The following is a 16,630-nucleotide window of genomic DNA, read 5'->3' as shown; positions in this document are numbered from 1 at the left end:
CTGAGATAACTTCTACAATTTCTCCTCACCTGAGGTTGGACCTATGTACATTGTACAATGAAATATAGGAGTTCACCAAATTATCTCAATGTATTTAATCAATTAATCAATTTAATCAATTTTGCCTGCTATTTGTATGCTCTCTCTCTCCTCTGTAAGGTTGTATGCAAGTTGAAGGGTCCAATTTAGTACATGTACATCATACATGTATAACCATTTTTTCACCACGGCAGTAGTCACTCTCGTCCAATCAGAAAGATGCAGCGTTATGACAGACACACTATTATAATGTAATCATTATTTTATAAAGGAATAACACTGGTAGTATCACCACTCATCTCACTGATGGAAGACCAGCTGATGGCACTTGAAGCGTTTGGCATAAACAGCACCACGCTGAACGCCAGCAGCAGCAAAGAGGAGAAGAACTCGGTCCACGCAGCCATGCTGGATGCCAAGTCAGATCTCAAGATTCTCTACGTCACTCCAGAGAAGATTTCCAAGAGCAAGATGTTCATGTCTAAGCTGGAGAAGACGCACAAAGCAGGACGGTTGTCCAGGATTGTCATTGATGAAGTTCATTGTTGCAGTCAGTGGGGTCATGACTTCAGACCAGGTTAGTCTTCAATCAATCCACATATCAAAGGTGTAATTATTTCTGAATATCAAAATATTCAGTTTCTAGCCAGTTGACAATGTCCGTAAGCTATTGTATACACATTACTATGAACACACTGGGAAGGTCTTCAGTGTTGCATATCTCTACAATGTACATGACAGTATGTATCTGGAATGTGCAGTTCAGTCTAAGCACTTCTCTTTGTGAAATTCTTGTTATTTTAGAAACAATTGGCATTTGTTGACTGTTTATGCGTTCAAAGTTGCTGTCACTCATCTGACAAAGATAGCAAAAATATGATGAACACTGGTGATTTATGTTTGCTCTTACCTTGTCAGCGTGCTTAGTAATCAGAAAAGAATTGCTCAGTGTATAACCTTTGTATAGTTACAAAAAATGTAGAGCCTTGGATTGAAAAATGTATCTTAAATTATCAACCCAAAGTGTGCAAAGAGCAATCTTACTGCCAGATTGTCATTTTCCTCTGTAAACTACAAGCTATCAGGTATATTAAAATGTCTGTATTTGATTGAAACTTGTCAGTATATGTGATTTAAAATATAAGAATAATGGGCGACGCCCTGACTATTAATGCTTATGTATGGGCAAGGGCAAGAGGAAAGCCAAATACTAACGGGCATTGCTTGCCAAGCCCATTAATTTTGGCTTTCCTCTCGCTCGAGCCCATAAATAAATATTAACGGTCAGGGCGATGTCTGTTATTTCCATTATATTATCAATGAACCCAAGGAAACCTTCAAAATTTACAAGAATTTCCAATGCAAAAGACAACGGGGCCCAGAACTTGTGCAATGCGTGACACACTGCCACGCGTGTTGTAAAAAATTTGCAAATCCGGAGTGCTTCATTTTGTTTCGTGATTGATTACGATCTTTGTACAAACGTTTTATCTGTAAAGTTAATATTGTTATTCATATTCAGGGGCATGTAAACAAACCATGTGGTCAGTCACATGGTTCAGCTCCACCAATTAAAATGCAACGGACAGGGCATGGTAGTATAATTGTTTTTAATCATCAACAAAATTACACAAACAGAGCTCTGTAACATCCAGTTCCTGTGTTGTCCCACAGACTACAAGATACTAGGTATTTTAAAACGTCAGTTCCCTGAAGTGCCACTGCTTGGTTTGACAGCCACAGCTACTCAGCATATCCTGGAGGATGTCAAGAATTTACTGAACGTGCCTTACTGTACAGTTCTAAGAGCATCCTATGACCGACCTAACCTTTACTATGAGGTGAGAGTGTACATGTACATATTCAAGTATTTTTGCTAAGGGCGGTAAGCAGGTAAATGTTTACCGGGGTTCCCCAGTCATTTTACCGGGATTCCCGTTGGTATATCATTGCAATCAATAGAGGGACAACAGCAGTGGGATCAGGGTTCCTAAATCATTTACCAATATTCCACAATGTTAGCAAAAAGCCTCATATTTTTGACATGGTATCTGATGTTTATTCAGGACATGTAGTTGAATGTAGTACATGTCTGGAAACTATTACATGCCTGGAAACAAAACAAATTTAGTGCTTTGCTCAAACCATATTCAAGGAATCTTTCAAGATTTCTCTTTCATAATAATGGATTAAATGTTTGGGTCACTATACACATTTTGGTATAGGAAGGTGATGTACTGAAAATTTATTGATACTTGTTGTTCAGAATGACCCCTGTTCCAATGTGAACTCTAATTGGAAAAATTAAACTTTCACTTTTCACAAAAACCAGACTGTCAAAACAACCACTGTCAATTTACAGTGTTTTAGCTTTGTGTTTTTTGTAAAAGGTTTGTCAAATGTCATTGTTAATGTTCAAAAGTGTACAGTTAGTTGTAAGTTGAATTTTTCACACCCATCTTGCAAATGATACTCAATTGCAAACTTTAAAAGTCCGTGAACCTAACATTATTATTGCAACAAATCCTACAACTGATTTCAGCAGTTTGTTCAGACCTTTGCCATGTGGAAATACTGGGTTTGTGTTTGAAGGCAAAAATATTGAAAAAAGAAATGCCTGATTTCAGTTTCCATTGAAATGTATTTTGTGCGATGAAAATTTTCTCCTGTCTGTGTCAATGCCATGTAATTAGGATTTACTCTAAAGTGTTTCAGTGTCGTGTTGTGACGATTTACTCTGCACTGTTACAATTTTGTGTTAGGTGAGACGAAAACCAAGAAAACATGAGCAATTTCTGGAAGAGGTCAGTAACCTCCTGAAAGGCAAGTTCAAAGGTCAATCAGGTATGTCCTAGCATTTCATCTTACCTCGTGTACCACACCATCAAATAGAATAAATACACTTTCTGTGCTTTAAGCAATTGATTTAGATTGAAGGGCTTCTGACCATTTTCATCTTGAGAGGACCATATTGGTAGGTTTACATGTATATGTATGTATGGTTTTTGAATTTGTGAGGAAGCTTCAACATTTTCTCTTCTGTGTTGTTGCTATCCACTAGGTATCGTGTACTGTTTCTCCAAAAAAGAAGCGGAGAAAGTTGCGGATGATCTGAAACAGCGAGGAATCAGAGCATTACCATATCACGCAGACTTGGATCATAAATCAAGGAGTTACGTTCATCGACAGTGGACTACCGGTAGTATACAAGTGAGTGTTATCTAGTGTACCTTGTCTAATGGAAGACTTGTTAGGGTAAAAAGTGCCTGGAAACAGAAAGTTCTAAACTTTTGCTCAAACCGTCCTCAAGGAATTGCTAAGACCGTCTTATAATCAGGTGTCAAGTCAAAGTTTGATACTCATGAAGCAAATAAGTGGAAAATGATTGTTTGGGTTAGGCCTGGCTGAAAAGTCTGGAAAGACACAAGCCAAACAAAAGGTAAACAAAGCTGGAGTATTTGGAGAAAGTGAGAAAAATATAAGACAAATAGTAAATGTAAATTGGTCCGAGACCTATACATCACCTCAAGAAAGTCAATGCACTCTTTAATATACATGTAGGGAAAAATATCTCAAAATTACCAAAATAAACCAAATTGTATCAGTACTCCACTCTATGTTATTTTCATGAGGAAAGGTTTTGAACTTTCAATTTCAACAAAAATTGGACGGTGAAAACTTCACTTACGTCCCAATCTTCAAATCAAACAAGCAGCAAAAGTTTAGTAGAATTTGAGATTTGAAATAATCCAGGCTTATGGTTTCTCAACTCTTTGAATTGAATCTGGTGTCTCAGAGTGCTCCAGCCACATTCCAATACATGTGATAGGTACAGCTGGTCCGTGCCAAAGAGCAGAATTTGTAACATGTTCTCTCTTACTGTGGATTGGTAGCAGTGATGGCTTACCCAGACTTAGTGGAAACAATTTCATTTCTGTACCAGCTAAATTTGCATGTCAAATCTGACAAACACTCCTTGTTCTTTGTTATTTTAGGCTGTAGTGGCGACAGTTGCCTTCGGCATGGGTATAGATAAACCTGATGTCAGGTTTGTGATCCACCATACAATGAGTAAATCCATGGAAAACTACTACCAAGAAAGTGGAAGGGCAGGTTAGTATTTGAGATCCATCACTTTAATAACCCTTTGAGTGCCAAAGTAAAGTTTTATAGACTGTACTTCCAACAACGTTTTTCAGCTGAAGACATTTTCTTTCAGATTTTCATGAAAACTTTGGTCGAAAATTTTAGCCTATGAAAAGTTAAGGCCATTTGGTCCAAAACTAAACAAAAATACAGAAAAAATTCATAAAAATTGGTAAAATGTTACACTGAAATTTTGGTGGGAAAAATTACAGCACTCAAAGGGTTAAGGTCTTTGTCACCAGCACTGGCAAGTGTTACAGTGTCACAGAGCTTCCTTGTGTTCTGTTACCAGATTCCCACACACCATGAATATATCAACGCAATTATGGCAGAAATGGTTTCAAAGTTTAAAATTTACAAATAGGTTTATTAGTTTTTTAGTACAGTTCGAAACCATACCAATGAAGAGAAAAATTACTTATACAGGGCTGATTTAATTCAAAATGAAGATATTGTCTCTTCCTGTCTGATTTTGCAGTATTTTATGTACAGTATACATTTTCATGTTACCTATCAATAGTCAATTGAACTGTAATTATATGAGCAATGCTATCATGAATTTTGTCTGCTTTTCACAGGTCGTGATGGCAAACCAGCCTACTGCATTTTGTACTACGGCTTCTCTGATATATTCAGACTGAGCACTATGGTCTTCACTGAAACTCAGGTCGCTCTTGAAAACCTGTACAACATGGTCCGGTACTGCACAGATCAACAGAAGTGAGTTATCAATAATAGCCTTGATAATGTTTGTAGGTTTGTTACTGAATGTAGAATGGCACGTCAGACAGTTGCTATTGCAGACAGAAAAAAAAATTGAACAATTTGGAAGTTTTTTGTTGTGCATAATACGGCAGTTTGTGGTCAGATCACCTAACATGATTAAATGATTTCCATTGTAATAATGTAATGATAATAAAGTACTTTTACATTATTCATGTTGTAGTACTTTGTCTCAGTCTTGTCAAAACTTTCATAGAACAGCAGTGTCAATTGAAATCTTCACACTGAAATATTCTCTAGATATTATATAAAGCAAAGTTTCTTCCATTTGAGAAAGGCAAGTATCTCAATGTGGTTTGTTTTTACAATTCTAAACAAATCAGTTAAGGAAGTGTTTGATGATGCATATTTCTAACTTTGAACCCTATACATGTCATAGGTCACCATAGGTCATGTCAATTAGGGTTCAGACGGTTAGGGTCGTGTGCGCCTCTAAGTTAAAAGCCTTAATCTTTTGCTCAAAATTTCCTATAGGGAAACTTTCAACCTTTCTCTTTCAAAATAAATAATGAAAATCAGGGGTCACCGTACAAAGATTGGTACTAGGATACAAGTTGCCTTAAATTTAGGGATATTTGGAATTCAAAAATAGCCACTATCCTTGTGTCCATTTTATGGGGGGAAATTAAATGTTCAATTTTCACAAAAATGAGCTGGTAAAAAGTTGAGTTATTCCATAAATTTGTGAATTTGCCATGATGTATTATTTATTTAGACCATCATCTCATCACTCTTTTCCTTTTTTTTGTCAAATAATTCCAGGTGCAGAAGAAGTCTTATTGCCAGGCACTTTGGTGAAAGTCGAGACTTCACAAAGTGCGACAGAATGTGTGACCACTGCTCTGCCACTGAAGGTGAGAGAAAACGTCAAATGTCCATAATAATCATAAAATATGTTCAGTGTTCTCCCCAGAGCTATTATAGAGTGGTGGCCGCCACTCTATAATTTTTGGTAAACAATAGAAACTCATTACCATAACAATTACAGTTATTGTTATGCAAATTAGCCACCACTCTATCAGAAAATCCTGGGGAGATCACTGATGTTTCCCAACTCTGGTTGCATTTTTTGCAATATTAATATTCTGACAAAGATATGCACAATTCTTGCAAAGATTTAGAGTTTAAAAAGTTCCTTTCGTGTTAATTAGAGGAAATTTATACATATATAATACAGTTTGTATTAGATAATGAAACTAAGAGGTTAATTAATTTGCCATCCAGTTGCTCTTTTGTTACCTTTTTATGATATCAAGAAACAGAGAATACTTGCATAAAGACACAGTGTAAAATTTGATGATGGTCATTTGCTGAATGCAATGATATGATTTTGTTTGTGACCTCTAGATAAAATAGAGTTTTTATCTTCCGACTTGCTTTCTCATGACAAACAAAATAAGGTTAGAGCTGCTATCTATATCTGTATGAATGGCACTGCCATACAAAACCTTGCATGTGGTCCAAACTTTATGTAATAATGTTTATTCATATCAAACTGACTACATGAATAAGGCTAAAAAGAGTGACTTTAGAGCTTTTAGTGTTTTGGTATAACCATGAACAGGAACATTTCTTCTAAGTTCACAATCATCATTCAAATCTGCTACGGAACATTTCCTAGCGGAATCTTGAAAAGGTCTGGTTTTCTTTGCACTTATATCACAGGAACTCCCAAACTATGCTCTTTATCATCTGTTATTGGTTGCCTTCCTCCAAGTGATTTTGCCATCCATTGTAAGAACTCTTTACAACTATGATATGCTGGCACATCCCTCACTACAAATAGTCTCCCAATCATAGGCCCTGCATGCAAAAATCTCACCCAAACAACTTTTCCTCGCATTCTGAGACTGTGCAAGTTGGCAGGAGAAATACTGACAGTTTTAATATGATGGTTGCATAATGTCAAACGTCAGTTTACGTAAGTAAGTCTGGAGGTCCTTAATCCTTTCACAACCATGGTTTGGCCCAAACCCATTGTTATCAATTGTTAGAATGAACCTGTTTTCAGAGCATTGGGGATAAAGAGGTTAATCGTCATGTCTCTCTGGTTTGAAATGTAATCAATACTAATCTCGTTGCTAAAAGTAAAATGATGAAAATCATTTTTCAGATGGTGAAAGTTGCCAAGTCAGAGATGTTACTAGTCAATGCAAAGCAATATACAGCATCCTAGAGAAGACTTCTCGCTTGGACAAGAAGATTACGGCCAATAAACTGACAGATGTCCTTATGAAAAAGGGAGGCACATCAAGCCTACAAGTTAAAGGTATGTGAAGATCAAAAGTGACAAGCTTTTGTGTCTCGTCCTAGCCCGCATTGATCTATACAAGTAAGCAGTGTCAGACTGTTATCATGTTGAATTGTTCACTTGAATAAAATGACAGTGAACTTATCCGATTGAAAACTAGCCGTATATTCACATTGCAGAAATGTTCATATCTGTAAGGATCACTGGTACACACTTTACAGATTTGTGTTTCTTGTTTTGCTTTGATACATGTATCTGTATTTGGATCTTCTGAGCTCAAAAAAGAGAACATAATGAAATCGAAAACCATCTCAGTGCATGTTTTTAGTAAAATCCTAGTATGAGAACAAACCTGTAATTTTTAAGGCATGGCTGTTCTGTGTAATGTATCGGATATTGTGAATACTGAACCATGAATTAGCATTATTGGTATGAGTCATTATCTTCTAATTTGTACGTGTAAACATTACTTATCTATTCATCTTGTATAGATAAATAATACGGTTTATAGAGGGTTCTCACTGCAACGTTTTTGCCGGCCAAGCAATACCCCTGATGTGTTTGCTGCACGTGTGAAAATTACCGACGTCAAACAGTGCCCCCATGTTGCGACTTCTGGGCATATTATCGAGGTAATCTATGGCCTTTTACTAAAGGCGTAGGTTGTTGAGTTTAACCATAAGAGACGTTTCCTATGCAGCCAGACGTGGTAATAATTGGTCCAAAGAGGAAGTAGTGATTTTGCCCGTAACTGATATGGAGCCTGGTCCGTAGCATTCATGAAAACACAGTCGCTTGCGGTTTGATACATGGCGAATACTGTCAAAATATATGGCAGAAAAGATAGATTGGCCTATCTTTCTATGGGCACAGTGGCCATCACCATATATCCAAACCACCAGTGACTGCATTTTCAATGCTATGGGCCAGGCCAGGGCGGTCATATTCCACAGTCATGTGATCTCCACACGTGTGCTTTAGTAAAAAAGAAGTGAGGAAAATCATTTTCTCCGACACACACAGTGAGGAATTTGCCTTGCGAGGCAAAAGATAGTATATGAATAGCGAAACGGCTTGAGAGGAAAAAAATTAAGAAAAATCGCACGCACACGAGTAAACTGCCGCAAATGAAATTTTGCTAATTTCTTTTGTGTGCAGCAGGGGTTAGCTTCATATTTTTAGCCTGGTAAATGCACCATTACAAATAGTATACGTGAGAAGTTAGAGAAAAATGACATATGACAAAAATGCATGATATATTTTGGAAGACTTGGCATACATTGGCGTCACCACACATTTGGAATTTGAAATATCCAAAACGAACTCGTGAACAGGCAACGTTTTCCACAATTAGTATAGACAAACACAGAAGGACTAACAAGAAAATGATTTGAAAAGAAAAACTGTTATTTATTCATACATTTGGAAAGCATCACAATATTCATTCCAAAAGAAAAGTGTAACCATTACAGTATATTGTTGTATTTTGTTTGGACTTTGCCACACGCAAACAGCTGGTGCATGATAGCATCCCACATACTTTCTTCCACCTATCAGTCTTTCTTTTTAGAACTCATCAGCCTCTCCTTCTAAGTATTGCAGCAATTTCCGTGCCATGGCTAACAGAAGTGGTTGAGCGATCCACATTTTTGTTCTGATAAAGAAATATGAAATAGTTGATTAATTTGTCAACAAGAAATTAACTTTGACTTGTGTCACAATTGTGAAATAATTATGGTTTTAACAATAAGTAAGTGAATTAGTCAATTTAATATTGTTCAGGGGAAAAGAAGTAATATTTGTGAAGATATACGTACCCAATCTAGACAAGCCATGTTGCTGCACAATTTGTAGCTTCTGTCTTGGAATATTATCATCTTGTCTTGATATATAAGACATACGGTACATTGTTGTAGCTCTCAACGTAATGGGTATCGTTGCACTGTGAAAGAGAAAGTATGGACTTTTAGAAATTGTGTATTAGATCAGGGTCACTCCAACGTTTTATTTACTTTCTTGTACCATGGAGGTACCATGATTGTACCATGTACTTTGTTCTACCGTACCTCCATGGTTGTACAGTGAAAGTTTCATGAATAGTCTTCGTAATGAAAGATGTTTGAACAGGTTTAACCAGAATAATACGTGTGGTTTCAGTGTGCTGTTTTCTAGCCCCCTCTGACAAATTGTCAAGTTGAGTGTCATTCTGTTGGTCTGGTGACAATACAACGTGTAAATTTAACACATGGGTAACCATTAACCCTTTCACCACCATGGTTTGTCCCAAATCCATTGTTTTCTATGGTAAAGTTGGACCTGTATACAGGGAACTGGGGGTGAAAGGGTTAGGGTGTGCTCTATACAGGGACGACATGTTTACCTATGTTGGGATTGCTTCCAAGTGGCCATTTAACCGTGTGATCGCTGACACAGATTTATGGATTCTGTATTGTTTCAAATCACAAGCCAACAAATAGAAACAAACAAACAAACAAGGAGTTCCGTGTGATTTGAGAGTACATCATGAATCAGTCCCTCTATAGGACTGTGACTGTGATATTGTATAGCGTGTTTGCTACTTATGTCCATGTACAATTCTGGTATCTGAGGTTTACAGCCAATTCGCTTTCAATAGGTTTGAACGTAGGCTCATAGTTTCCTTCCTGCTGTCGACATTTCGGTGTCCCATCACAGTTTTCGTGGTTGTCTTGAAATAATTACACTCAAATTCGATCAAGCTGCAAAACTCAATTGCCAAGGTGTTTTAATCGACGTCTATCAGCAATGTTTACAACATTCACACAGCAGGGCTTGGTGTGGTCTTGTTTACATCTTTAATCCAGGTATGTAAGGGTAGCTCAAACCCCTAACTGGGACCGCCAACTGGGACTCCCAGTTTGCTTAAAATGCACTCTGGACCGGTCCCAGTTCACTTCTGGGACCGGTCCAGTTCGCTTCTGGGACCGGTCCCAGTTCGCTTTCGCTTCTGGGACCGGTCCCAGAAGTGAACTGGGACCGGTCCCAGAGTGCATTTTAAGCAAACTGGGAGTCCCAGTTGGCGGTCTCAGTTGGGGTTTGAGCTACCCTTACATACCTCCCTTTAATCAGCTACATGCTCTCAGTTACACAACACATCACAGCCACTCCATACAAGTCAGACAGAAACATAAACCAATTATCTAAACTGTATAAAGGTATTAATAACTCAAGTCGGCATCTGTAAAACTAAAAATTTGACATTCTTTGTTTTTTTTGCAGATCTGAAATTGCCACCTATGTCAGAGGAAAAGTATGAGATGATTGTGACTCATCTGTTACTTGAGTGTTATCTGAGGCAGGACTTCCACTTCACACCATACTCCACAATCAGCTACATTGTGCCAGGTAGCAAAGAAAAACTCATCACTGCCATGGGTGAGCGGGTCGAAGTATGCCTTCCGTCAAAAAGTCAGAAAGTGTCAGAACTTCCCCAGCTTAATGTGAGCAGAAGCAAGACTGTGGGAAGTGGGAAACACAAAGAGAGTTCCCATTCAACGGCTTCTGAAAGTAGTCGAGTTGTGAGAAAAAGAAAGAAAGGGAAGGCCAAGGTCGGTCTTTGAAGAAGAAATAATCCAGATGAAAGATTCACCAGGGCTAGAAGTGCGTCAGGGGTTATCTCGTGAAGCAACAAGCCCTGGAGAGGCTCAGTGTATAATTATCTCAGACGACGAAGACAAGGAAATTGAATCTCCTCAAGCTTCCAAAGCAGGTAGCTCTACAGACAGAAACCAGGACATGTCAAACCTGCAAAGAAATCCAGCCAGCTCTTCTCAATCACCAACCAAGAGTCTCACAGCATATCTCACAAAGGATATGGACAGACAGATTTCTTCTTCATTGTGTGACAATGCAAGTCAAGCTAGTAATAGGGAGAAAAAGGCAATCAGCTTAGAGAAGAAATTGCCAGCTAGTAAGGTGAGAAGCAAGGACTTGAAAAGGAGATCTGAATCTTCCAACCCTGGCAGCAAAAATGTGAAAAAGCTAAGGACTGAAACATCACTGGGGAATTCATCTTCAGCAGATCTTCAAGATGATCTCTGCAGCTCTGATAGTGACTTCGAAAGCATTCAGACAGTCTACACCAGTCAGCTTAGAAAGTTGGAGGAAAAAGAGCTCGGCTTTGACAGAAATGTGAACGACTCTTTTGAAGTTAAGGAGAGAAAAAGGACTGATTGTAATGTTATACACTCTTCCAAGATTAAGAAAAGAAAAAGGAAAAAAGTGGACAAGGAGCAAAGTAATGCCATGGATGGGCCACAACAAGAGCAGATTAAGAGAGACGCCAGTCGTGAAATGAAGCAGAAATATGTGAAATCAGGTTGCGATAGAAGAGTTCATGATGATGTTAGCAGTGATGATAATGACTTGAAGGAATTAGAAACTGTGTACTCGAACAGCTTAATCAAATTAATCATGGAAGCCCTGACTTAGTATGAGTATGTTAACTTCATATTTTTGAAATTAATGTTTATTTATCAATGTTCACAGAGGAAAGAGTGGCGTGTTCCTCTAACAAACATATTAGAATGCAAAGTAAATAAATATGCGTTTCAAACATATAAGTCACAAACATGTGTTGCTATAAATGATCTTCCTCAATCCATAAGATGTGAGAAGGGTGTTTTGGAGCATGCTACCAGCAAGTGAATAGAATACATGTATAGAATGAGGTATGGGAATAAGTAATTCACTGCCATGGAGATAGCTTTGGTTCTAAAAAAGTGCTGACCCTTGAGTTTTGATACCCATATTGCAAAGATCATCTGCTTGAATCAAAATGCAGACCGTTGTGAAAAATGGCTGCAGCATTCTGTAGTTAGGCCAAGGAAAATGAAAAGTTGTTTCTCATCCTAGACATATTGCAAAAATGATGTGGTGATGCATTTTTTCTCTCAATTTTCTTTTCTTCAACCAACAAGAACACATTAAAAAACATGAAAACAGCATAGTAATGCAAGCAGAGATAAATGCAAAGCAGTGTTGCTATAGTATTTTTGTATAGCAACAGTTCTGCAGTTTGACTTTTAGTGCAGCGGCAGCAATGCACAGTTTTGACAGCTTAATACAACAGTGGCATATGTGTACACTTCTGAATGGAATGTTAGTGTCAGTTATTTTGTTTACAGTTCTGTTTTATACAGCACTGTGTTATGAACGATCGTCGCATACTTTTGCATTTATTTTTAGCTCACATTTGGTGTACCAATGTGAGGTTATCTATCGTATAAGCTGAATCAGCTCATTTGCATCCGATTTGCATGTCTGTATGTATGTATGTATGTATGTATGTCTGTATGTATGTAAGTATGTATGTATGTATGCATGTATGTATGTATGTATGTATGTATGTATGTATGTATGTATGTAAGTATGTATGTATGTATGCATGTATGTATGTATGTATGTATGTATGTATGTATGTATGTATGTATGTATGTATGTATGTATGTATGTATGTATGTATGTATGTATGTATGTATGTACCGGTATGTATGTATGTATGTTTGTATGTTTGTATGTATGTATGTATGTATGTATGTATGTATGTATGTATGTATGTATGTATGTATGTATGTATGTATGTATGTATGTATGTATGTATGTATGTATGTATGTATGTATGTATGTATGTATGTATGTATGTATGTATGTATGTCCGTCCACATCAAAAACACCTAAACCGCAGCACCTACTGTCTTAGTATTTGGTGTACAGGTGCACCTAGGGATGGAGATGTGAATTTGTTCAAATGAACTTGTCAGTGTCAAAAATATGCAAATGAGGGGAAAAAAAAAAACACTGCAAATTGCTAAAACTCTGTAACCGTTGGTTAGATTGGGTTGAAACTTGGTGTGCAGGTTCCTTTAGATATTCTAAATTAGGTCTTTAAAATTTGGGATGAAATTTGCATGTTTCTATTTTTGGGGTAATTTTTTCAGTTTTTAGTCAAAAAATGTTTTTTTCTGAAACCACTCATCTGATTGTTTTGAAAGTTGGTATACATGTTCCTCAGGATGACCTCAGTCAAGTTTATGCAAATTTAATTGAAATTTTCATATTTGTAATTTTGGGGCAATTTTCCGAATTTTTGGTCAAAAATTGTTTATTCACAAACTACTAATCTGATAGCTTTGATATTCGGTATACAGGTTCCTTAGGTTGATGAAAATCAGTTTTATGAATATTGTGAAGATATCTCGAATTTTGTATTTTTACTGAATTTTTTGGTTATTTTTCTCATTTTAAGTAAAATTTATTCTTTTCCAAAACCGTTAGCCCTATTGCTCTCAAATTTGGATTGGATGTTTGCAAGGGTGTTACCCTTCTAATTGTTGAAATTACGACAAAATTGGAAACATTTTGGGGCAGTTTTGTCATTTTTGGTCAAAAAATCTTAAAAAATATTTTCTTTTTAAAGCCCCTGGACAGACAGCTTTTATATTTGGTGTACAGATGTCAAGGGATGACAATAGATATGTGGAAATTGTCCTGAAATATACAAATTTGTATTTTTAAGACAATTTTGTCATTTTTGGTCAAGAAAACTTGTTCTCAAAATTACTTGTCTGATAGCTTTGTAATTTGGTACAAAAGTCCCGAGGGATGTTATTAGATAAATTTTCTGCTCAAAGTGTTGGGAAACCCCCAAATTTTTATATTTTAGGTAATTTTCTCAGTTTGTGACCTTAAATGACCTACACCAACCCAGGATATGTTGTGAGAGAGTTTCGAAGGCTGTGAACATAATTTTGTCATATTTAATATCAATTTGTAGTAAAATTTGATCCAGAAAACAAAGTTGAGGTAAATTTTTTCATTGCGAACCAATTTTTGCAACTTTTGCATGTAAGACACATAAGAACTGATGAGAAATTAGGATCCAGGATAATTCCAGATGTTGTAATCCCCCCCCCCCCCCCCCCACAGTGGAAGGCATATCACATTCGAATGATAGCACTCATAGCATTAATTAAAACATTTCAAGGTTGTAAATATATTTCCTGCCAGCTGGTTTTATGTAAGGGGTGGAACATTTGATATTCAGGAGGGGGTAGGGGCTAGAAGATTGATGAGGTAGCATTACTTTTTACCAGATCCCTTGTACATTTTTTCCCACTCTTTATTTTTTCCCCACTCTCCCACCTTTTCTTTTTGTCAAGCTTCTCTGGCTAATTTTTTTGTTGACATTTGCTTTATGTATGTAGGATCTGCTTGTCCCATTGCTATAGAAGTTGATATGCATGTTCCCAAAGACGACCTCCAGTACCTAAGTTGCAGACCTTATTTGCTTTTGTCATTCTTGTTTTTCTGGTTTAAATATTTCTTGAATTTACCAATTCAAACCGAATGTGAGCACACTGTCCTTGACGGTATTGTTTTGCATTTTATTTCCGCATGAACAGAAGAAAAGGTTGACCGTGGCAGGTCTGAATTGACGCGCATGAGGATGAGAAACAAACTTTATTTTTCTTGGCCTTATATAGGGAGTTTTAAGGGAGCATTCGTTATTCACGGGGAAGGGGGGGCGGTGGAAATCGGGGGGGGGGGGGTTGACTTTTACAAAACCACTTTTTAGGGGGGGTCAAATTTTACAATCAATGATTGAAGGGGGGGGGGGAATTTTACAAAGGTTTGTATTGAGTTATGGAAAACAAAATTGACTTTGGAATTTCACCGAAATGTTGCTTGTGTAACCGATGTTTCGAGACGGCAGAATAATAACCGACCGAAGCTCAGCCAAATTTATTTCTCTAGCAGGGCCAACAAGTCCGAGACTGGCGTTAACCTCTCTAGAGCAGCAACAGAGCATGTAGCCCTGAGTACAGGTCTGTGTGTTCCTGGCGTATACGGCCTCCACCACAGCCCTGCAACGGTCTGTGGAGATAACTGGGGTCTCTGCAGCGAGATTCAAAATGGGGATCTCCATGGGTAAACAACTTGTCGAGTATGTTATGTTTCAGAAAATGAGCGGTTTTGGACGTTAGGAGAAGTCAATCGCATCTTTTCTGGGATTGGTTAGGAGGTAAAGGTAGGCAGGGAAAGGATTTTGCCCCAATAGAGCAGAATTTCGGCCCAAAAGACCGTTTAGTCTTCATTGCGGTCCAGATCCAGGCCGCAGAGACCTCAAGTCTGTTCAAAGACGATTGCAGGGCTTTGGTAGAGGCCATATAATGCTGGGAACACACGTGCACACACCTGTACGCAGGGCTACACAGCATGGGGCATGAAATGAGGAACCAACACACAGTCATATAATGTAACAAACAACTTCTGTATATTACTATATTGTGTCAAATATCGGGGTCTACATATAAAATAGTAAAACCGTACTTCAAAACTACAAATATTACTCCATGGTAACAGTAACCGTACTGATCGACTGCTGGACGGCAGGAGTCGAACACACTTTCAGAACAAAAACTCTGTTCAAACCCTTTCTAGATGCTTAACAATTTCTATGGAAAACTTAACGTTACTGCAGAGGTACCTCAGACTTGACCACGCGGCTTGGAAACACAAATAGTTCACACGCGACTTTAACTAATGTTCGATGATGAGCACAATTGTAAGTCCCGTGTAATGTCTGCACATGAAAGTCGGCGACAACACACGCAATTCACTGCTAAGCAGCGTCCAGTTCAGCTACCACGGGAGCAGCCATCTTAGATCTTGTTTACTTCCGGTCGGGACATGCCGAACTAATCTGAAGTCTTCCTCTGCTAACTCCGCGCATCGACAAAAGTTCAGTGGAACGATCATAAATAATGTTCTCATGACAATCTCAGACATCTGACTGAACTCATAAACGGAATAAAGTTCACAGTTAACACACAATTTGCTGCAGAAAGATCAGCTTTCAACTTGTGGTGATATTATCATCTTAGCGTGCAGTGTGTATATTGCAAATATACGGCACGGCTTTCACTTGTGTGAGCAATGTTCGTTCCATCGACTAAAGTAGAGGATGGCGTAGGGTTTAAATAAACAGTCCGATCCGCATAAAATTCAATCTCTGCCACTCACCGGTTTCTTTACATATCTGCTGACTTGAGTAAGACTCAAAATAGAGAAATATCTGACTTAAAAAGCACACGCTGACACTCAAACCTTCCAGTGCCAGTGAAGCATGCACCGTAAAACACTCTCTGGAAAGTTCCCGTCTTGGACTCCCTAGGTATACAGTGATAACACACAAGAACTCCCAGGCAAAATAGAAAATACACAGGTCCTCCATACATAATCTATGAGAAGCTATGAATAATTTCTTTTAAATACAAAACTAGCTAAATCTGTGTATTTATAGACTCTTGATTATTGATATTAATGTACTTGATAAGACTAGGGTAGTTACCAGTGCATGTGTGAGCAAGA

General features: G+C 37.8%; 1 protein-coding gene and 1 long non-coding RNA gene across 3 annotated transcripts in view; one reads left to right on the top strand and one right to left on the bottom strand.

Moving 5' to 3' along the window:
* LOC139129372 (ATP-dependent DNA helicase Q1-like) overlaps positions 1-10,819 on the top strand; it is a 33,347-nt gene extending 22,528 nt beyond the window's left edge. For both annotated transcript variants that reach the window (XM_070695009.1, XM_070695016.1), the window contains 9 exons: positions 311-616; positions 1,714-1,880; positions 2,802-2,883; positions 3,101-3,249; positions 4,035-4,152; positions 4,764-4,905; positions 5,731-5,822; positions 7,082-7,237; positions 10,478-10,819. In XM_070695009.1, the coding sequence (XP_070551110.1) occupies positions 311-616; positions 1,714-1,880; positions 2,802-2,883; positions 3,101-3,249; positions 4,035-4,152; positions 4,764-4,905; positions 5,731-5,822; positions 7,082-7,237; positions 10,478-10,818 (1,553 nt within the window). In that variant the 3' untranslated portion in view covers position 10,819. The remainder of the gene's footprint in view (positions 1-310; positions 617-1,713; positions 1,881-2,801; positions 2,884-3,100; positions 3,250-4,034; positions 4,153-4,763; positions 4,906-5,730; positions 5,823-7,081; positions 7,238-10,477) is intronic.
* LOC139129389 (uncharacterized) lies at positions 8,736-16,418 on the bottom strand. The gene is made up of 3 exons (XR_011551554.1): positions 16,283-16,418; positions 9,037-9,161; positions 8,736-8,873 (listed from the first exon to the last, which is right to left on the bottom strand). It is a non-coding gene; the product is annotated as an uncharacterized lncRNA (long non-coding RNA).
* Between the last annotated feature and the right edge of the window lie 212 nt (positions 16,419-16,630).

Source organism: Ptychodera flava, chromosome 1 (assembly GCF_041260155.1).
Source record: "Ptychodera flava strain L36383 chromosome 1, AS_Pfla_20210202, whole genome shotgun sequence".
NCBI classification, from domain to species: Eukaryota; Metazoa; Hemichordata; class Enteropneusta; family Ptychoderidae; genus Ptychodera; species Ptychodera flava.
The sequence above is the reverse complement of the archived record's forward strand: the minus strand, read 5'-3'. Positions and strand labels throughout refer to the sequence as shown.